This window comes from Pelophylax lessonae (assembly GCF_965119305.1).
Source record: "Pelophylax lessonae genome assembly, chromosome: 1".
Lineage (NCBI taxonomy): Eukaryota > Metazoa > Chordata > Amphibia > Anura > Ranidae > Pelophylax > Pelophylax lessonae.
The window spans coordinates 426388902-426411865 of record NC_138768.1 but is presented as its reverse complement, the minus strand read 5'-3'; the positions used below and the strand labels follow the sequence as shown (position 1 = coordinate 426411865).

The following is a 22964-nucleotide window of genomic DNA, read 5'->3' as shown; positions in this document are numbered from 1 at the left end:
ATCAGTGATGCCAGTCAGTGCCCACAAGTGTTGCTCACCAGTGAAGCCATTCAGTGCCCACCATTGATGCCAATCAGTACCCACCAGCTATGCCAATCATTGCCCATCAGTGATGTCAATTAGTGTCCATAAGTGCTGCCTTTCAGTGCCCATCAGTGATGTAGGTCAGTGCCCATCAGTGCCTCCTCATCAGTGCCCCCTATCAGTGCCCATCAGTGCTGCCTGTCAGTGCTCATTGTTGCCGCCTGTCAGTGCCCATATGTGATGCATATCAGTGCCGCCTATAAGTGCCCATCAGTGCTACCTATCTTTGTCACCTATCAGTGCTGCATATCAGTGCCACCTATCAGTGCTAATCAGTGCTGCTTATTAGCTTCTCTCATCAGTGCCCATCAGTGCTGCCTCATCAGTGCAGCATATCAGTCCCGTCAGTTCAGCCTCATCCACACATCTCTGTGAAGGAGAAAATTAAAAAATTTTGTATAAGAACCTTCTTTTTTCCCCCAAAATTTTCGGTCTTTCTTTTATTTGTTTATTTTTTTTATTCTGGGTTTATAAAAAACCCAGTGGTGATTAACCACTTTCAGATCGGAGGATTTTTCCCCTTAATGACCAGGCCCTATTTTGCGATTCGGCACTGCGTAACTTAAACGGAAAATTGCGCAGTTGTGCGATGCTGTACCCAAATAAAATCAACATCCTTTTTTCCCCACAAATAGAGCTTTCTTTTGGTGGAATTTGATCACCTGTGCGATTTTTTATTTTTTGCGCTATAAACAAAAAAAGCTAAATTTTTGCAAAAAAAAAAACCCCAATATTTTTCACTTTCTGCTATATAACATTTCCAAAAAAAAATTAAAAATCAAAATTTTTTAACATTTTAGGCCAATTTGTTTTCTGCTAAAAGGGGGTAAAAGTGCCCAGTATTGAAGTGGTTAATGGATAAGTGTCTGGTATGAATTTTGTGGGAATTTTGTTTTTTACGATAACAACTGATAACCATGTAGCTGCTGGCATCCTAGCAATGAATTACTTTATTGGTTGCTAGAACGCAGGCAGGCAGCCATCCCGCACAGACTCCTCGGAGACCATTTGCACTTGTATCCAAAGACATTTGCAGTCTGCACAATGGAAGGTTATCATTTTGTGACAATTGTAATACCACCACTAAATGAATGACTTCCGACTGCAACCAAAGCTTCATTTCAGTGAGCGTGTGAGCACCCTATTCAGTTTTATTTGTTGGCCAAACTGTGAACACAGAATGTTTGTGCAATTCCTGTGTGGCTACAAATGTGAGCCCCATCCTTAACAAAGAGTGGCAAATGGTAAAAGAGAAAGCTATAGCCAGTCTATAGCCCTAGGGAACTACAAACAGAAAACACTACTCAGTACCCCATCAAATGCCTTGTTGGCATCTAGAGAAATCAACATACAGTAGAGTTAACTTTGATGAACACGTTTTGGGTTGGCCAAACTAATATAGATCTTACCTGGTCTTAGTGGATAAAGCGAGACAGCAAAGGGTTAAAGCTACTTACCAGGGTCTGGTCTTTATAGGTATCTTTTATTATACATAGGAACAGTCTTCCTTTTGTACAAAATGTTTCTTTGCAAGTGCCCTGTTTTTCTAGCCAAAAATTACATTTTGTACAAAAGGAAGACTGTCCTTATGTATAATAAAAGATACCTATAAAGACCAGACCCTGGTAAGTAGCTTTAACCCTTTGCTGTCTCGCTTTATCCACTAAGACCAGGTAAGATCTATATTAGTTTGGCCAACCCAAAACGTGTTCATCAAAGTCAACTCTACTGCATGTTGCTATCTCTAGATGCCAACAAGGCATTTGATAGGGTGCTGAGTAGTGTTTTGTAGTTCCCCATGACTACAGACTGCCAGACACTTGTTTCTTTGCAAGTGTCCTGTTTTTCTAGCCAAAAATTACAAGTGTCTGGCAGTCTGTAGTCACAGGGAACTACAAAACACTACTTAGCACCCTATCAAATGCCTTGTTGGCATCTAGAGATAGCAACATACAGTAGAGTTGACTTTGATGAACATGTTTTGGGTTGGCCAAACTAATATAGATCTTACCTGGTCTTAGTGGATGAAGCTAGACAGCAAAGGGTTGAAGCTTCTTACCAGGGTCTGGTCTTTATAGGTATCTTTTATTATACATAAGGACAGTCTTCCTTATGTATAAGCGAGACAGCAAAGAGTTGAAGCTACTTACCAGGGTCTGGTCTTTATAGGTATCTTTTCATAATAATTAATAATTATAAGGGCCCGAGCTCTTTTGTGCTGTAAAGCAATATAGACTTCTAGAAAGGTTGCTTCAGGTGAGTTTCATATTTGCAAGCTATGGAACAACCTTTTCATATTAGAGATTAATTGGAATTGTTTTAAAGAGAAGGTTGAAGAAGCCATCCAAGCCTGGAGTTTTTACTGTTTTAGAACCTTTAATCACTAATAAGATGGCCTCCAAGGTCATTGGGTCTAGCAGAGGCATTCATCTGTAAAGGTAAAATGTATGCATTTTAATGCAATAACTTGGAGAGCAATGCTGAAATGAACGGTCACCTGCTGCCTACCTCGAACAATGCTACCCTGTAGTTGTTTATCAAAGGACCCATGCTGCGAGCAAAGGAATATCAGCATAGCATGTGGCTGGATCAGTGTGAAGGTTGCCTGTTTGGCAGAGTGCCTAATAGCAATGTAAAATGCTCCCGAGTCCTTATACGGAAAGTCTGCTTTTCTTAATTGTGCTTGTATTTTATTTTAAAAACATGGATGGTAAGAAAGGTTTCTGAGCTGCGCAAAAACTGCCAGTCAAATCAGTCAATGTAAATTCTTCTAAATGTAACTTGTTCTAGAACAATGACAGCTGTAATGTGTTTGTTTCTATGGGGAGAATAGATACGTTTTATTAAATCAACCCCATACTGGTTATATTATACAGTCTTATCATGTAAAATGTTTTGAATGATTCCTGAGGTTAGTCTGTCTAGTGACAGCAGCAATTAGAGACCTTGATTCCATGCTCAAGGTTTTTTTTTTTACTAACTAAATAGACAAAACGCGTTGATTCGGGACACTATACATGCACTATAGACCATATTTTTTTTCTTTTTTTTTTTTTACTAATTTTTAAATCAGCCTGGCTTCTTGAAGAACATTTAGGCTTGCAGAAAACAAAATGCCAGTATGTGCATGCATTTAAACTGCAGATGGCAGTATTTCTTTGCAGTAGAACATTGCATTTCTCCTACTATCACAGTAAACAGCTTTTGCTCATGACTAGTATAGATAAAGCGGAAGGTTTTGAAAGGTAAACATTAATCAAGCATTTTTTAAGCGCATTGTGCAAAAACCTGGTAGAAATCTTTAAATAGAAAACAAAATAAGGAATTCATAATGTGCCTCCGGATTCAAAAATTGCTAGTCACTAATGCGTCCCAGGTGAAAATCTGGGCACTTCTGGGTCAAACAGAACTGAATTCAGTTGGTAACAAATAGCAAGCATTGTTTGAGGACGTAAGGAAGAATCTTGTTATAAGTATGTACAGGCTGTATTTAGAGTCACTTTATTCCATTGTTCTTTAAATGTGTACTTGTATTTTATAAAGTCTGTTATGAATGTAATATATGTTAAAACTACCCAGCATGTTGTACAAGCAAAACTAATGGGGTCATCAACTATTTGCATAGGGGCTGTAAGTAAATGTTTTGCTTCTCAGGAGGGTCTCCAATGAAGCAAAGTAATATATATATATATATATATATATATATATATATATATATATATATATAAACACACACATATATATATATATATATATATATATATATATATACAGCATATTGCAATCAGTGTTGGGATAGTTACTCAAAAAATGTAACTAGTTACTAGTTATTTCTGTAAATTGTAATGATATTACTTTACTAGTTACTGCATTTGAAAAGTAACTTCACTACTTATTAATTTACTTTACTTTTGAAAAAAAATATCAACAAATTCCAATGCGCATATTTATTTGTAGTGCACAAAAAAACAATACAATATTTATTGTTTTATTTATATATATATATGACCACAGCATGTCCCCTTTTAATGTCAGAGTGACCCCAGTGTGCCCCCTTTCAATGCCAGAGTGACCACAGCGTGCCCCCTTTCAATGCCAGAGTGACCACAGCGTGCCCCCTTTCAATGCCAGAGTGACCGCAGCGTGCCCCCTTTCAATGCCAGAGTGACCACAGTGTGCCCCCAGATTGACCACAGTGTGCCCCCTTTCAATGCCAGTGTGACCACAGTGTGCCCCCAGATTAACCACAGTGTGCCCCCTTTCAATGCCAGAGTGACCACAGTGTGCCCCCAGATTGACCACAGTGTGCCCCCTTTCAATGCCAGAGTGACCACAGTGTGCCCCCAGATTTACCACAGTGTGCCCCCTTTCAATGCCAGAGTGACCACAGTGTGCCCCCAGATTGACCACAATTTTCCCTACTTTCAATGCCAGTGTGACCACAGTGTGCCCCCAGATTAACCACAGTGTGCCCCCTTTTAATGCCAGAGTGACCACAGTGTGCCCCCAGATTGACCACAGTGTGCCCCCTTTCAATGCCAGAGTGACCACAGTGTGCCCCCAGATTGACCACAGTGTGCCCCCTTTCAATGCCAGAGTGACCACAGTGTGCCCCCAGATTGACCACAGTGTGCCCCCTTTCAATGCCAGTGTGACCACAGTGTGCCCCCAGATTAACCACAGTGTGCCCCCTTTTAATGCCAGAGTGACCACAGTGTGCCCCCAGATTGACCACAGTGTGCCCCCTTTCAATGCCAGAGTGACCACAGTGTGCCCCCAGATTGACCACAGTGTGCCCCCTTTCAATGCCAGAGTGACCACAGTGTGCCCCCAGATTGACCACAGTGTGCCCCCTTTCAATGCCAGAGTGACTACAGTCAGTGTTCCCCCAGATTGACCACAGCGTGTCCCCTTTCAATGCCAGAGTGACCACAGTCAGTGTGCCCCCAAATTGACCACAGTGTGCCCCCTTTCAATGCCAGAGTGACCACAGTCAGTGTGCCCCCAGATTGACCACAGTGTGCCCCCTTTCAATGCCAGAGTGACCACAGTCAGTGTGCCCCCAGATTGACCACAGTGTGCCCCCTTTCAATGCTAGAGTGACCACAGTCAGTGTGCCCCCAGAGTGACCACAGTGTGCAGAGACTGCCAGAGAGACCAGTGCACTTACCTGCAGTGGCGGGCATCTTCTCATCAGTCCCCCGCTCTCCTGGAGTCCTCCCGCCTCCTCCCCGCGTCTCCTCGTCGAGTCCTCCCGCCTCCTCCTCGGCCCCGCGCGAGATGTCAACGGCTTGGGTAACGCAGGAAAGCGTGTTACCCAAGCCGAGTAAAGTAGTGCGGTTACAAATGGTACAAATGTAACGCGTTACGTTACTACGTTACCAAAAAAAGTAATGTAGTTAACGTAACACATTACATTGTATCGCGTTACCCCCAACACTGGTTGCAATGTGCTGCAATGACCTATGGTGCCATCCCATGCACTCTGCATTCTTGTGTGTCTGCACATCACACTAGCATTGTGGTGTAAATGGGGCATATAGAGAACATATGTTATCTGTGAGCCCATGCAGTGACTGGTGTTGATAAGCTGCAGAAAAACCACCAGTCATCGCACATCGTGAATAATGACTGCTTCATATTTGACTCATTCCTTTCCTTCGACAATACAATCAGTCCTAGATAACTATACAGTTACATGTATCTATATATATATATATATATATATATATACTCTATTGTCAAAAGTATTGGGGCGCTTGCCCTTACATGAACTTTAATGGCATCCCAGTCTTAGTCCATAGGTTTCAATATTGAATTGGCCCACCCTTTGCAGCTATAACAGCTTCAACTCTTCTTTGAATGCTGTCTACAAGGTTTAGGAGTGTGTCTATGGGAATGTTTGACCGTTCTTCCAGAAGTGCATTTTTAGGTCAGGCACGGAAGTGGAGGAGAAGGCCTGGCTCGCAGACTCCGCTCAAATTCATCCCAAAGGTGTTCTATCGGGTTGAGGTCAGGACTCTGTGCAGGCTAGTTAAGTTCCTCCACCCCAAACTCACTCATCCATGTCTTTATTAACCTTGCTTTCTGCAGTGGTGCACAGTCATGTTGGAACAGGAAGGGGCCATCCCCAAACTGTTCCCGCAAGGTTGGGAGCATGAAATTGTCCAAAATGCTTTGGTATGCTGACACCTTAAGATTTTTTTTCACTGAAACTAAGGGGCAAAGCCCAAGCCCTAAAAAAACAACCCCACACCATAATCCCCCCTCCACCAAATGATTTGGACCAGTGCACAAAGCAAGGTCGTCCATAACGACACAGATGAGCGAGTTTGTGGTAGAGGAACTTGACTGACCTGCACAGAGCCCTGACCTCAACCTGATGTATATACACACACACATATGTATATGAATGTATACACACACTGTGTAATTTTTATTGTTATGTAGGACTGATTGTTTTAGCTAATGGCAGTTTATTGTCGAAGGAAAGGAAGGAGGGAAAGATAGAGCAGTCATTATTTACTATATGCGATGACTGGTGTTTTTCCTGCACCCGATCAACACCAGTCACTGGCTAGTTTGATAGGGCCCTAATACTTTCTGAGCATGCTAACTAAAAGGCAGTAAAAAGTTAGATCTGCATACTAATGGTAGGTCAGTGGCTTCAAAAGTACTAAAGGCATTGGTTTAGTATGGCAACCCGGCAACTATAAATTGCAGGAGAGGTTAGTAATGACAATTTAAATTCCTTTAATAAATTAAGCCTGCTATCAATGTTGTCTCAATACCTAGGATACTATGCGATGTATGTCAGTGCAATAAGCTGCCAATAGTGGAATAGATGAGCCCCCAAGAATGAGAGGATGTTAGATCTTCCATTATTTGCTTTGGTCACTAACTTCTAGAATCTGATGCATATTTTCTTTATAGCACAGTGGCAAAGTGGTTATCACTTCCGCCTAGCAGCACTAAGGTCATCCGTTTGAATCCCAACCACGGAATTACCTGCTTAGAGTTTGTATGTTCTCCCTGTGTCTTTGTGGGTTTCCTCCAGTTACTCCGGTTTCCTCTCACACTCTAAAGGCATGCTGGTGGGTTAATTGGCTCCTATCTAAATTGGCCCTACTATTGGCGCTTTTCCACTGCATGGAACCGTAACAGTTCGGCACGCTTTTGTGCTTTTCCACTGTGGTACCGCATGGTATAGGGTCGGAACGGTTCGGTACGGTACGGTATAGGTTTGCTTTTCCACTGCATGGAACCGAATGGTACAGTACGGTACGGCTCTGAAAAAACAGTACCTACTCGATTGTGGTTCCAACAGGTACCAAACTGGTACCATATCCCACAATCCTTTGCATGCAGTCACTACTAGCCACTGATTGGTCAGAGAATCACACCCACCCCATTGTTATCCCACCCACTTAACTTTAGTACTACTTTAGTGGAAAAGCAAACCTATACCATACCGTACCGAACCGTTCCGACACTATACCATGCGGTACCGCAGTGGAAAAGCAAACCGGGCCAAGCAGGGCCGAGTAGAGCCGAGCCGGTACTAGCCGGTACTTGCAGTGGAAAAGTGCCATTTGTGTATGAATTTATGTGAGTTAGGGACCTTAGATTGTAAGCTCCTTGAGGGAAGGGACTGATGTGAATGTACAATATATATGTAAAGTGCTGTGTAAATTGACGGCGCTATATAAGTACCTGTTATAATATAATGGGTTACATTTAAATGTAGCTGTAATGCAAAGATTCTGCACACAGCTATAAACTTGGATGCTTTATTAATTACAAAAACAGGTCACATAGGACAGTCTGCTTGCATGTTTCAGCCGCATATGGCCTTAATCATAGCTGAAATGTATTAGCAGACTGTCTTTTGTGAGCTGCATTTGTATTTAATAAAGCATAGAAACATAAGCTGTGTGCAGAATCTTTGCATTACAATTCTCAGTGAATGAGGATAGACTGGAGCCTCTGCTGAACACCAGTGTTTCCTTGACTGCTAAATACATTGTTTCTGTTTTTTTTTTTTTTGTTAGTACGTTGAAATACATGGTATTTATTCCAAATGTGGATAGTATGGGTGGCTTGTACCTATCTTATCTAATATCTCTATTCAGCATGCTTGACTTATGCTCAGCTTGAGGAAGAGGTGCTGGTTCTGGTGCTGACAAGTTACTGGGCATGGGCCTAAAGAAATGTGCGTCCTTATTGTAACCTTGTTCCACACCGTGCATGTTCAGGTTAATCTGTAAAGTGCTGCCACATAAGAGAATACCTTGATAAATAGTAAGAAACATGGTACTCCTTTCCCTAAGAATGTCTTGATCAATGTGAAATACTGAACTCTTGAGTCACATTATAAGATTAAGATAAATCAGTGACAGTAATCCTACCATACTGTCCTTCTTCATTTGCTATCTCTGGTGGCAACTTAGCGTAGACAGATAACCATTACCTAGCAATAATGAGCACCTGTAATAAATCTTACTGGGTTTCTTATTCTGGTTACAAAGATCTAACTAAAGAAAGGCAATTAAGACTTTGTAGATTTGCCTTTGATATGGCAACTTGCAGCTTTGTGATTTTTGTGTGTCTTTATATATCATGAATTGTCTCGTGCATGTATCATTGCCTTATTTCATTGTTTTCACAGTAAACTGCCCAAAGGGTACATTTTATTCCCTTGAACATAACATGTGTGAAAGTTGCTGGATTGGCTCATACCAGGATGAAGAGGGCCAAATGGACTGCAAAAGCTGCCCTGCCGGTTCTTACACTGAGTACCTCCACTCAAAGCGTATAGCTGAATGCAAAGGTATGTAAAACACAATGTAAATTAATAGTTATTACCTGTGGGCTGAACTATTATCATTGTGATATTTATTAGTAACAGGATAGTAAAGTTAAAATGTAATACTATTTTACAAATGCTAGTACAAAGAAGGGTCACATAGCCACCAATCAGAACAATCATGAATAATATTGATAATTTTGGAAGCAGCACAGACAATAAAAAAATGCTATCCAAGTCACTGGGCTTGATTTACTAAAAGTAAATAGAGTGTGCACTCTGCAAAATTCAGTTACACTCTGTAAGCGCAGTTGCTCCAAAGCTTAGTAAATGAGACAATGCTTCCCTTTGTAAAGAATACCCAATCAACCACTTCCATACCACGCAAATTCCAGCATTCCTCGCCTACATGCAAAAATCATTATTTGTTTGCTAAAAAATTACTCTGAAACCCCAAACATTTCATATATATATATATATATATATATATATATATATTTAGCAGAGACCCTTGGGAATAAAATTGCGGCCATTGCAATTTTTTATGTCACATGGTATTTGCGCAGGAATTTTTCAAACTTGATTTTTTAAAAAAAAAAACACTTTCAGGAATAAAAAAAAAAAAGAAACAAAACAGTCAAGTTAGCCCAAATGAGAAAGATGATGTTACGCCGAGTAAATAGATACCTAACATGTCACGCTTTAAAATTGCGCACACTCGTGGAATGGCGCAAACTTTGGTATTTAAAATCTCCGTAGGCTAAATTTTAAAATTTTCTACAGGTTACCAGCTTAGAGCTACAGAAGAGCTCTTGTACTAGAATTATTGCTCTTGCTCTAACATTTGCGGCGATACCTCACATGTATGGTTTGAATGCTGTTTACATATCTCAGGCTTCCCAGCAGAATACACGGCAGTGCTTACAACTGCCGGGGCCGGACGTGACGTCATAATAAGCCTCTGAGAGTCATAGAGATAACTGGGGACCATTTGGTTCTCAGTCAGCTCTATGGTAAACTTCCGCCAGCGGATTCCTTCTCGCTGATCACACGGGCGATCCGGTGGATGCACCAGAGACCAGAGGGCGGTGTGAGGGCCCCCGCTCCCCCCGCCCCCGCCGAACTGAATGGCCGCTACGATTGTTTTTACGGTGCAGGGAATCACTGGCTGAAAAATGATGATATCTGAATGATGCCTGTAGCTTCAGGCATCATTAACATATCCCCATTGATAGCCCAGGATGTCATATGACGTACTGCTGTATGGAAGTGGTAAAAAAAAAAACTGAATTTTTTTAGGCACAGGAAAAGGTGGAGATAGGGAGCAGCTGTGGGCAGTCAGTAATCAGAATCATCAGTTGCCTCCACAGAGAGAACTATAGCTAATATATCGAGAACAAAAAACAGCATTAGGCCCCAAGAGGTCTCCAGCCTGGTCATCATTGAGGGAACCCACAACAGAAGAAGGAGGAATTTTTCCAGTAGCGATTTAGGCTCAAATTTCTAGGTCTTCTGGTAAGAGACTTAACCACCCTCCATGTTTTTGGAGGTGTGGGAAGATTTTCATCTATCTCCCTCTCTCACATGAGGATTCCACTCTAGATGCGGCTGTCTTCACGCCCTTTTATACCATTCCAGCTGGTAAGAAGTAAATTTGCACAGGTGGTGGGATACTTAACAACCAGATCTGTCTTTCGGCTGTCATTTGAAACACCTCTGATTTTATCCACGTGCACCAGTTGGCAACTTATGAATTTATGAACTTTTGTCACATGATTATTTTGGATCTTGTTCACTTCAATTGGATGTCACAATTTATGTTTGACTTTGTTCAAACTCTTTGTACAGTATATTTGTTCATATGTTTTTGTACATTAGTCACTTTACTTTATGCATTTTTTGATGCAATTTAGTGTTTTCACTTTACTGAAATATTTCTTTAGCGCACCAACATTTTTTGATCATTGTATTACCATTATTTGGACCTTGGTTGCAGCTTACATATCATATAATCAGCGCACCTTTCACATTTTTTCATATCCCCACTGATAGCCCAGGATGTCATATGACGTACTGCTGTATGGAAGTGGTAAAAAAAAAAACAGAACTTTTTTAGGCACAGTCATCTGTGCCTAATCTTAAAGCGGAGGTCCACTAATTTTTGTGTTTATTAAAAGGCAGCAGCTACAAAAAGTGTAGCTGCTGACTTTTAATGAACGCACACACACCTGTCCCACGGTCCAGCGATATGGCCGCCCAAAAGCCTTGCTTCTCTCCCTCTCCTCTCTGTGGCCCCAGCATTGCAAGTGTGGGGACCCAACTGTGACAGCTTGCGGCTTCCCATTGGTCGAGCAATCTTCTGGATTGCAAGGAGGGAGGGGGAGAGGAGAACTTCCGCTCAAACAGAAGTGGGAACAGGTACCTGTCCCCCCCCCCCAAAAAAAAAAAAAACTACATGTTAAATGTGGCATATTTGGGGGAGAGGAGTTCTTATCTGAACTGTAACTGTTGTGTAAATAATAAAATTTCGTAAAAGGGGCCATTGGAAGGTCATATAATCTATTCCATTCTGTGCTTCTGGGCATGCTGCATACAGATGTCTTACAGCAGCAACAGACATTTTTTCAGGGCAACAAACCTTACACCTATACATGCGTGATAACATACATTAATATCTACGTTACCACAGCACACTTTCACTTGGAGTATAAGAGCATTGTGGTGCCTTTGCATTTACTTTGAATGGCACCCCTGTGAATATTCAGTAAGTACCGTACAAATGCAAATGCACTATGGCTCTCAGATGTGCACAGCCTGTGCCATGTGGTGCCCTGTGTTGCCCAAAAGTAATACAGGTGCATTTTTCATGCAAAGAGGCCCTATCACAACTCACTTTAATCTGTAATATGCATAGATGTGATACATACCATAAAGCATATATGGACAGACAGTACCTAGAGGCCCCTTCTGGTGTTTCTGCTTAGAAAAGAAACCTGGGAGTCCTGAAAGTGAGGAAATATTGGTACAAAGCTGGTATTTCCGAAGCAGAACCCCTTCGTTCATGGTTTCAGGGCACTCTGCAAGGTTTGTAAAACTAACTGCAGGACACCGTTGATGCTGGATCATGAACCCAGCTAGTTTTAAAGTTTCACAGGTTTACATTAATGAATTTGTTTAAAAATAACTTTAGATTTGATTCTAGCTTGTCACAAAGTATAATTTTTTTCATATTTTTTATTTCATTGTGTGTTTGAATAATTAAACTGATTGTGCTAAGTGTCCGTACATGAAATAAACAGATGAGACTGTGCTGTGCCTTAGATTAAATTGATTGCATTCTAAATTAGCCATGCCGCTGGTGATATGATACGAGAAGTTTTTAAGCTTTAAAGAGTGTGGCTGATGTTTTAAAACTTTAAGTCTGTCTGATCACTTAGACACTGGGGCTGATTTACTAAGGATGTATAAATGTTCACTAAGAGATTACAGTAAAGTTGTGTTTTTTTTGAATACTCGATTATGTGCAGTAGAATTTGGCTTTAAACTTGGATGATTGGTTTATTTAACAAGCCAAGTGAGTAATCACTCATTATCTACTGCTTTAGTAAACACCCTGCACTGTATTATAGGTGGTAGAAATCAGGTTTTAATTCGCCGCACAGTGAGTTTGCGTTGAATCCAGGTTTGTGGTTCAGGTGAATATATGTAGAAACCAGACCCATAATGTCCTGCCTAACCTTTCAACTGTGGTCAGCAGGGTTGGACTGGATAATAATGGGGACTTTGTTATATGCCAGCCAGGGGGTGACTACGGTTTATGGGGCCCTATAGCAACCTTCCTTCTGTTGATCTTAACATAAAGTATTTCTAAATTAATTACAGGTAGTGGAAGAACTATCAGCATAGTCAGTAGATTACTAGGGACTAGTTTCTTGGACAGACCTTGCCAGGAAAGAGGGGGGCATTTGTACAGGGAACTACATTTTAACAATGATTTTACAGCTAACCACCAGTCTTTTCTAACCAGTATCCTGTTTTAAAGTACACAATCAAATATTTTATAATATAAATATATAATTCGCTGCAACGCTTCAACTATTTGATCCTTCATGCAAAAGACATTACAGAGAGCGCGGGGGACAGTAAAAGTCGACACGTTTTGCACTGTGACTAGAGCTTACTCGTAACCTCATATGATTATTGTGAGTAAGCGCTAGTCACAGCGCATAACGCGTCAATTTTTACTGTACCCCGCACTGTCTGTGATGTGTTTTGCATGAAGAATCAATAAAGGTGAAGTGTTGCAGCACATTTCAGATTTCATTTGATTGTGTATCTGTACCACCTAAACCCTAGCTATGCTGTGGATGGATGGCTAATGTGCTCACCTGGAGTGGCTTTCTCTTCAGTGGTGGATGTCTTATTTTAAAGTACCCTGGCTACTAGAAGATCCTTTCTAAAGTAACTATAAACCCTTTTAGTCTGACAAACTATAGTTATAGTTTAAATTATTTGCTGTTGGCGACGCTGTTAGACACCCAATGAAAGGGTAAAATGGCCAATATCCTGGCACTGTCCCAGAGGGAGTCCAAAATGCTGCACTTTGAGAAGGTGCTGCATAAGAATCTCTTTGCTTTGTATCCAAATGGTGGCAGGATGACCAAGATGCCTCCGATTATCTGATCTCTGAAAGGAAGCGCAGCAGTGGTGATGGCTGCCTCAGCTCTGCTTTTCAGAGTTATTTTAAATCACAGCAGCCAGGCCCCAGCTGCAGGCAGCACGTATAGGCAGTGCCTGAACCATATGATTGCTACCTACAGTGGGTCCAAGGTTGATATGGAAACTCTCAGAAGTGAGAACCCCCATAGGATGTCCCCCCTTCTGCTGATGAAGTAGCATCCATACCCCCTGCCACTATTGTCAGCTCCTGTCACCATATGTGGAATATTCTGTTGTTACCTGCTTTTCCTGTTTTTCCTTTCACTTTCATTCAAATTAACCAGTCTTGGATTACCAATGACTACAGAACCCCTGCTGCTGATGAAGTAACATCCATACCACCATCCACTATTGTCCGCTCCTGCCACCATATATGGAATATTCTGGTTGCCACTCAATGTTTATACAGTTTGCTTGCAGCATCAAAATGTTTTAAGTTTGCTGCAGGGTAAATCTTGCATTGAGCCTCAGAGTTTGCAGAGTGTTGCGGCACTCTGGTAATTTAAATATGCCACATAACGTTTCTGCAGCTTAACTGCTGCTGCAAAATTTCTAATGTGTACTGAAAGATAAATCCTGCGTTGTGGCTTTAGAGTTTGTGGCCTGCTCAGGTGCCCCAGCCTTGTATAGGTGCCACGTAATATTTTTGCAGCTTAACCACAGCTGCAAAATTTCTAATGCTTGCTGTAAATCCTGTGTTCTGCCTGCTCCGGTTCTCCAGCACTCAAAAATATATGTGGCTATTGTCTCTCGGATAATAGACTGTGTATCTCAAGGTAAAATGTGCCTCGTTTCTCCCTCTTATACTGTTACCTAACCAAACTGCTTACATGTTATCCAGCAACTGTACAATATTTGTGGCTATTGGCTCTCAGATAATACACTATAAACATGCCTTGTCTCTCTTATTTGCTGCTCGTTCAAGTATCTGTGTACTGTCTCGGTGCTTACCAAATTCTAAAAAGTCTATATTTTTTAATTATTGGAAAAACAGGGTGGGAGGGGGGGTCGGAGAATGTGGGGTTGTGGTTATGAAGTATTTGTATGAATTAAACTATAGGGACATTGCAGGGTGGTGCTACAAAAAAAAGCCTACAAACGACTCTTTAAAACTGTGGTGCCAGCGCCTAACTTGTATGAAGTTGAGATCTTAAACTTTATTTAGCTTTAATTGGCAAGAGGAAACTTTCCTATAGTTTTTAGTTCTGTTGTTGCTGTTACTTTACTAGTCAATTCAGCCCTATTACAGCTTGACAAAAAGCCAATATTACCAAAAATTTACCAATATTATCAAAAATGTTTTCAAATAGAAATTAATCAGATTGGTGTGATGCTGCTGTAATTAAGCCAATGTAACACGTAAAAAGGTAAATTACACATTCAAATGCAGTGCCAGAATATGGTGTTGTAGATGTAATTTTAGAATTATCGCTTATTATTGTTAATTTCAGCTGTTAGTCTGGCTCACCACAGCTTTTTTATTTGAATTCAGTCAATAAAATGAAAAGGAAGAACATCACCATGAGCTGTTAAAGGTTTATTTAATCAATAGTTAACACGTTGCACATACTTTTTCTTATCTTTAACTTGTGATTTATTTTAGGTCAGTGCAAGCCAGGCACTTACTCATCAAATGGTCTGGAGACCTGTGAGTCTTGTCCACATGGCACATACCAGCCAGTGATGGGATCCAAGTTCTGTCTCACCTGTCCAAAAGGAATGTCAACAGTTAAAAGGGGATCTGTGGATGTTTCAGAATGTGGAGGTAGATTGAGAAATAATTAAGGCATGAAAACCTTTTTTGGTACTAAAAATACATACTGTATAGAGCAAATTGTTAATGTAATTTTATTATCCCAAAAGTTGTTGTTAATCTTTTCATATCTGCAGCTTTCATTAAAGAATTCCAGCTATGGATACGTTTTATATAGTTACATGATCCAGCTTGAACCAATTATACCTTATCTAGTCAATCCCCCTGGAAGTTGGAAATCACTGTAGTAGGCACCACTACTCCAGTGATCTGCATTGATTTGCTTCCATGTCCCACATTGCCCTGCTGCATTCTAAACAAAGGTTGGCTTACTCGGCACAGGTGCCATTCAGAGAATGGCATAAAAATGCATGCAAAGTGACCTCTGATTGAAAGAAGTGGACAGGCAGGGTGTTGACATCACATCTGGATTGAACCAATGTAACCATGAGGTTTATTTACTAAAGGCAAATCCACTGTGCACTACAGTGCACTTGGAAGTGCAGTCACTGTAGATCTGAGGGGGGTATGCAAGGAAAATAAAAAACAGCATTTTTGCTTGCACATGATTGGATGATAGAAATCAGCAGCGCTTTCCCTCATTTCAGATCTTACCCTCAGGTCTACATGACTGCACTTCCAAGTGCACTTGCAGTGCTCAGTGGATTTGCTTTTAGTAAATCAACCCCCATGTAAAGAGTATCCATACCTGGGATTCTTCTGTAAAACAATACCTGATGTTCCTTCCATGAAGGTCCATGTTCTGTCTCTCAAATATGCCCTTCTTTGTCATACTGTCACATTCTCCAATGATAAACACTATAAACAGCCACGTCAACACAAATTTTGTAGGCATGGTCCACATTTTCACTACCTGGAAGCTGATCTACAGCCATTATCAGGAAGCAGCTACATAAAGGCTGGTGATAAATATTACATTATCTGCACAGAGGTATACTTCATAATACATGACAATTACAATAAACATGAATAAACGTATAAATAGATAAATATTTGACAGTAAAATATATATCTAAATGTACAGTATGGGCATTCTGTTTTCTAATTTGATCAATAGATAGTGTGTTGCCTGTAATTAAATAAATTTTGACTGTTCTCACAATATCCCATTGCTGCAATTGCATTTAAATCACAGAACAATTTTTTTCTTTTTTGTTATTTATGTTCTCTGCTCAGTGTAGAGATTTAAGCATCTCATTTTAACATCCGTTATTTATATTTAAGTTCCATGCCACGCTGGTGAATTTTCTCGGACTGGATTGGTGCCATGCTATCCCTGTCCCAGGGACTACTATCAGCCAGAACCAGGGAAATCGTATTGCCTGTCATGTCCGTTTTACGGAACAACAACTATGACTGGTGCCAGGTCGATAACAGACTGTTCAAGTAAGCTGCCTTTTGTACTCATTGAAATTCTGTGTCTGTGGTAGCAGAACTTGTTAGCCTGTTGTGTGATGAACTGAGCTATACAGGTAGCATATCTTGCTAAAAGCATAATTAGTTCTTTGAGTAAGTTATATTTCTTTATACCGTACTTTTTATTCCAAAGTAATATTAATCTGTCAGGGTACATTCCCATCATCGCAATGCAGTAGGATTCTCTTTGTGCTATGTCTATCACGATGGACGTGTTTCTAGTTCTTAATAAAAATGCTACATGCACTCATGTTTGTTGCATCCTACACATACAATGATGTGAGCAGTACTTTCATATGTTATGTGCTATATTTATGCTGTATTTCGAATATATTAAAATGCACAGAACTTACAGAAGCAAAAAGCTGGAAGAACAAATAGTACTGTATGCATATTTGAATTGTATTTGTAATTGTGAATTGTAGATGTTTGGCTTTCATAAAGTGCAGTTTGATAATATATCCATAAGTTATTACTTGCTTAAATGTGCCATTAACTGTAAAAAACGTTTTACAGGTAAACTCCAGATATAAAAGTCACAAATTTATTCAGCTTTGTGTTTCCTAATACATCTATAAATGTGTTTGTTTAATGGTATCAGCGGCTTGCAGTCGTTGTATGCCAGGCCATAGACTAGGAAAAAGGAGAGACAGCACAAGGAGATCAGTTGTACTTCAGTGCCAATGTGCTACCAAGTATTAAAGTGGAATTCTAGGCAAACCCTAACTAGCCCTAAAACTGTCCCTATCCCCCTCCTAACATCTGTGCTGACTAACCTGTGTAAGAAACCTCTGTATACTTATTTTCAGGCTACTCTGGTCTGTTCACGTGATCCCGCTCCCCTGTTTCAGCCAGCACGGCTGCGGGGGAGAGTAGGGAACACCAATAAAGGATGGGCCGTAGTCTGTGCCTTGTGGCAGAGCTGTGTAATTCTCAGGACTAGAGTGGCAGAGATACACATCTTTAGGCAGGTAACACAGCTCATTTATACAGCTTGTATTTCATCTGTGTATTTACTTGTTTGCTTAGAGGTCTACATTGATTGCTAGAGATGTGACTGCCAAAAACGTGTTGGTTGCTATGAATTTAGGTAGGTTTTACATGATTTTTGCTTTTGCGCTGCTTTACTGAATAAGCTTAAGTGATTTCGTTTCACTCTACAATAGATTAATCATAATAGGATGAAGGTTGGTTGACAAATGGAACCTCCTGGTTTGTAAACAGCTCTCTCTGTGTTTGCTCCAGTGATAAATGATGTTAAATGCATTAATGTGGCCCATGTGGATTCTCCGGAACAATAAATAACAATGACGTCTCCTTTATGAATTTTCACACTGCTTCTTGGTTGTTGCAGTTGCCTATGAATTGCCTATGAGTAATAGTGCAGAATGTTAAAGCAAATCATACAAACAGAGATGAAGGCCATAACAAAACTATGTATGGTTTCCTATTCATCATAAGCCACATTGAGAGGGATTTATTCCAAAGAATTTGCAATTCTTTAGTGCAAAACTCCTAAAAGGCAGAAAAAGTTCAGAACGGAATGCCTAAAAACTAGATATAACTGTTGTAGTGTTGCCCCAGGTCACATATTTAAAATGGAACTCCACAGAAATAAAAAAAACAGCTTAATTCAATAATGTAGTATCAGTTCAAATCAAAGTGAATTTTTACATTCAAATAGTATTTTTTTATAGCTGAATCTATCTTAATCAACATCCTGTGTCCTGAGCCAGTAAGAACTCTTGCCAATTTCATTTCTAAATGCTGTCAGCCTGCCCCCATGTACATATTAGAAAAGGAAAAGATATCATTCATCATTGAGCTGCTACTCCTTAATTATTTAATCACAGGTCAAGGTAGGTTTTAGAGCGGGCTGTTGTATTGTTTAAAGCAGTCCTTGAGTTGGGTTTAAAAAAAATAAATAAAAGTCAGAGGCTGGAAATAGTGTAGCTGCTGACTTTTAAAAAAAAAAAGCACACTTATGTCAAAGTCGTCCTCACCCAGGCTGGTTCTTCTCCAGTCTTCGGGTCCCCAGCGCCAGCATGTTTAGCGTGGGAAGCCGGCTTCCCACTGTTCATGCATGAGCAACGCTGCACTTCATGAATTTCCCTGCAGCCTCCTGGGGTCTGTGACGGGGCGGCAGACTTCCGGTGGCATCGCCTAGGTTATTCGAGCAGAAGTGGAAGCGGGTACTCTAGAAAACTAGCTCCCCAAAAATTAAAAAAAGTTCCAATAAAAGGAGGGCAAAAGAGGACATAAAATTAAACTGCCCCTTCAGGGTGAAGTTCCACTTTAACCATGTCTCCCAACATCAAAACTTAGTAAAGAGGGACATGTGAAAAGGGTAAAAAACAGGTGCAGCATGTTACGATGAAAAGTGTACGTTGCTGAAAGAGGGCATTGTTAATCTCTTTCCGTCGGCTGTATGTACAGTGGGGATCTAAAGTTTGGGCACCCCAGGTAAAAATTTGTATTAATGTGCATAAAGATGCCAAGGAAAGATGGAAAAATCTCCAAAAGGCATCAAATTACAGATTAGACATTCTTATAATATGACAAAAAAAGTTAGATTTTATTTCCATCATTGACACTTTCAAAATTACAGAAAACAAAAAAATGGCTTCTGAAAAAGTTTGGGCACCCTGCAGAATTTATAGCATGCACTGCCCCTTTTGCAAGGCTGAGACCTGCCAGCGTCATGGATTGTTCTCAATCATCGTCTGGGAAGACTAGGTGATGTCAATCTCAAAGGTTTTAAATGCCCAGACTCATCTGACCTTGCCCCAACAATCAGCACCATGGGATCTTCTAAGCAGTTGTCTAGAAAACTGAAACTGAAAATAGTTGACGCTCACAAAGCTGGAGAAGGCTATAAGAAGATAGCAAAGCGTTTTCAGATGTCAATATCCTCTGTTCGGAATGTAATTAAGAAATGGCAGTCATCAGGAACAGTGGAAGTTAAAGCAAGATCTGGAAGACCAAGAAAAATATCAGACAGAACAGCTCGCAGGATTGTGAGAAAAACAATTCAAAACCCACGTTTGACTGCACGATCCCTCCAGAAAGATCTGGCAGACACTGGAGTTGTGGTACACTATTCTATTATTTTGTACAAATATGGTCTTCATGGAAAAGTCATCAGAAGAAAACCTCTTCTATGTCCTCACCACAAAAATCAGCGTTTGAACTTTGCAAATTAACATATAGACAAGCCTGATGCATTTTGGAAACAAGTTCTGTGGACCGATGAGGTTAAAATTTAACTTTTTGGCCGGAATGAGCAAAGGTACGTTTGGAGAAGAAGAGGCACAGAATTTAATGAAAAGAACCTCTGTCCAACTGTTAAGCATGGGGATGGATCAATCATGCTTTGGGGTTGTATTGCAGCCAGTGGCACAGGGAACATCTCACGAGTAGAAGGAAAAATGGATTCAATAAAATTTCAGCAAATTTTGGATGGTAACTTGATGCCATATGTGAAAATGCTGAAGTTAAATAGAGGATGGCTTCTACAAATATATAATGATCCTAAACACACCTCGAAATCCATGGGGGATTATATCAAGAGGTGTAAATTGAAGGTTTTGCCATGGCCTTCACAATCTCCTGACCTCAACATAATTGAAAATCTATGGATAGACCTTAAAAGAGCAGTGCGTGACAGACAGCCCAGAAATCTCAAAGAACTGGAAGACTTTTGTAAGGAAGAATGGGCAAAGATACCTCAAACAAGAATTGAAAGACTCTTGGCTGGCTACAAAAAGCGTTTACAAGCTGTGATACTTGCCAAAGGGGGCAGTACAAGATATTAACTCTGAAAGGTGCTCAAACTTTTGCAGATGCCATTTTTTTTGTTTTCTGTTATTTTGAAAGTGTAAATGATGGAAATAAAATCTAACTTTTGTTGACATATTCTAAGAATGTCTAATCTGTAATTTGATGCCTTTTGGAGATTTTTCCATCTTTCCTTGGCTTCTTTATGCACATTAATACAAATTTTTACCTGGGGTGCCCAAACTTTTTTTTTTTTTCAAATATCAACTTTTATTCAGGAATTACATACAAAGAGAGTATACATAGTTTTTCGATGTCTCATACTTTTCCAACTCGATATACACCGTAACATCCTCTCTACTAATTCATCAAATTCCCTTCTTTTTCCTTTTTCCCCCCTCCCTCCCTCCCCATAATAGAACAAAGCAAAACAAAAACGCTAAAAAAAAAAAAATTGCTCTCTCTGATCTTGCCCATAGAGACGGAGTCCTTCCTCCATTTTAATTTATAGATATTGTTTCCCTTCTTCAGAGCTTATAAACTCATTCCAAGATTTCCAAATTTTCTCATGTTTCTCTTGCCTATTTTGTGCCGAGGCGATTAATTCTTCTAATCTCCTGTTATCTTCTATCCTATTTATCCACTCAGTTACCGATGGGGGTCGTGTTTTTTTCCAACAACCCGAAATGCCTGCCCTTGCCGCATTTATCAAGTGTGGGGTCAACGATCTTTCATACTTAGATGCTGGTATATCCGATAAATTTAATAGAAAAAAGGTCGGGCTCTCCTCTACCTCATATTTCACAATTTTCTGCACTATAAATTTCACTCCTGCCCAGTATGTTTTTATCTTAGAGCAGGTCCAGAAGATATGATATAGCATACCTACTTCTTTTCCGCATATCCAACATTGATCAGATTGATTTGGATACCATTTTTGTAATTTTTTAGGCGTGATGTACCATCTTGTTATAAGCTTATAATTCATCTCTTGTATTCTGGTACATCTAGCTGGACCAAAGGTGAACCTCAATATCCTCTGGATCTGCTCCTTTGTCAAGATACAGTTTAAGTCTGCCTCCCACTCTCTCACCCAGGGCAGTTCCGGGTTGTTCTTCTGGGTTTGTCAAAATACCATATGCTATCGATAGTGTGCGTTGTAAGATCCCTGGCTTTACGCAGGCCTGCTCGAATCTCGTTAGTGCTCTATCGAAATCTTCTGATTTCGGTATGGATACCAGGTAGTGGTGTAGTTGGATTGCTTGCCAAAATGGTATGTTATAAGGTCCTTCCTCCTCCACTAGTTTGGTCACTGAGGGCCACTTTTTTTGTATTAAAAATGATGATGCTTGTTCCTTTTCTTTTTCTCTTAATGTTATGAACTGTCTATTATCTAATCCCGGTGGAAACTGAGGATTACCCAGTATTGGAAATAAGGGGGATCTATCCGTTGTCAGTTTAGGGAATATGTTTGGTCTTGTACAAATGCGTAGCGTATTCCCTATTATTAAGTGATGTTTTAAGTTTTTGGGCAGGTCTCAGGAGCACCATATAGCCCTTTTCAAATTTGCCTCTGTTTGTGCTTGTTCCAATTCTACCCACAATTTAGACTCAGAATGGTGCCACCAGTCTAGGATCCTGCTTACATGTGAAGCCTGATAGTATGCTCGTATATCTGGGAAGGCTAATCCCCCCTTTTTTTTTGATAAGGTCAGGAGTCTTCTTGCTATACGTGCTTTTTTATGTGACCAGATATACTTTATGAATAGCGAGTGTATCGCCTTAAAAAATCTGTTTGGTATCTTAACTGGTAGTGCTCGGAAAAGATATAAGAATTTTGGTAATACAATCATCTTCAGCAAATTACATTTACCAAACCATGACTGCATCCCCCCGTGCCATTGTTCTAAGAGTTTCTTAGTTGTTGCTATCAGGGGGAAGAAGTTGAGATCATAAACACGTGTTAATTTTGCTGGTATGTATGTCCCCAGGTATCTTACCGCTGTCTCGTTCCACTTAAAGCCAAAACTATTTTTCAGTGTTTGTGTTTGATTCGGGGACATCCCCACTCCCATTGCCTCTGACTTCCCAAAGTTAATTTTCAAATTCGATACCGCTCCATATCTTTTAAATTCTTGTAACATTTTCGGCAGTGAGATACCTGGGTTAGCCAGTGAAAACAACATGTCGTCTGCGTAGGCGGCTATTTTATATTGTTTTTCCTTTATTCTCACTCCCTCAATGTCTGGATTCAGCTGTACTCTGCAAAGGAAGGGCTCCAATGTCAAGGCAAAAAGAAGGGGCGACAATGGGCACCCCTGCCTTGTGCCGTTCTTTATTGGAAACGCGTCTGATATTATCCCGTTGGCTTTTACTCTAGCTACTGGG

At 40.3% G+C, this 22964-nt stretch overlaps 1 protein-coding gene across 3 annotated transcripts in view; it reads left to right on the top strand.

Annotated features, from left to right (window-relative positions):
- SVEP1 (sushi, von Willebrand factor type A, EGF and pentraxin domain containing 1) overlaps positions 1 to 22964 on the top strand; it is a 573162-nt gene that overhangs the window by 321579 nt on the left and 228619 nt on the right. For all 3 annotated transcript variants that reach the window (XM_082255001.1, XM_082255000.1, XM_082254999.1), the window contains exons 17-19: positions 8753 to 8914; positions 15213 to 15374; positions 16608 to 16769. In XM_082255001.1, coding sequence (XP_082111127.1) covers positions 8753 to 8914; positions 15213 to 15374; positions 16608 to 16769 — 486 coding nt within the window. The remainder of the gene's footprint in view (positions 1 to 8752; positions 8915 to 15212; positions 15375 to 16607; positions 16770 to 22964) is intronic.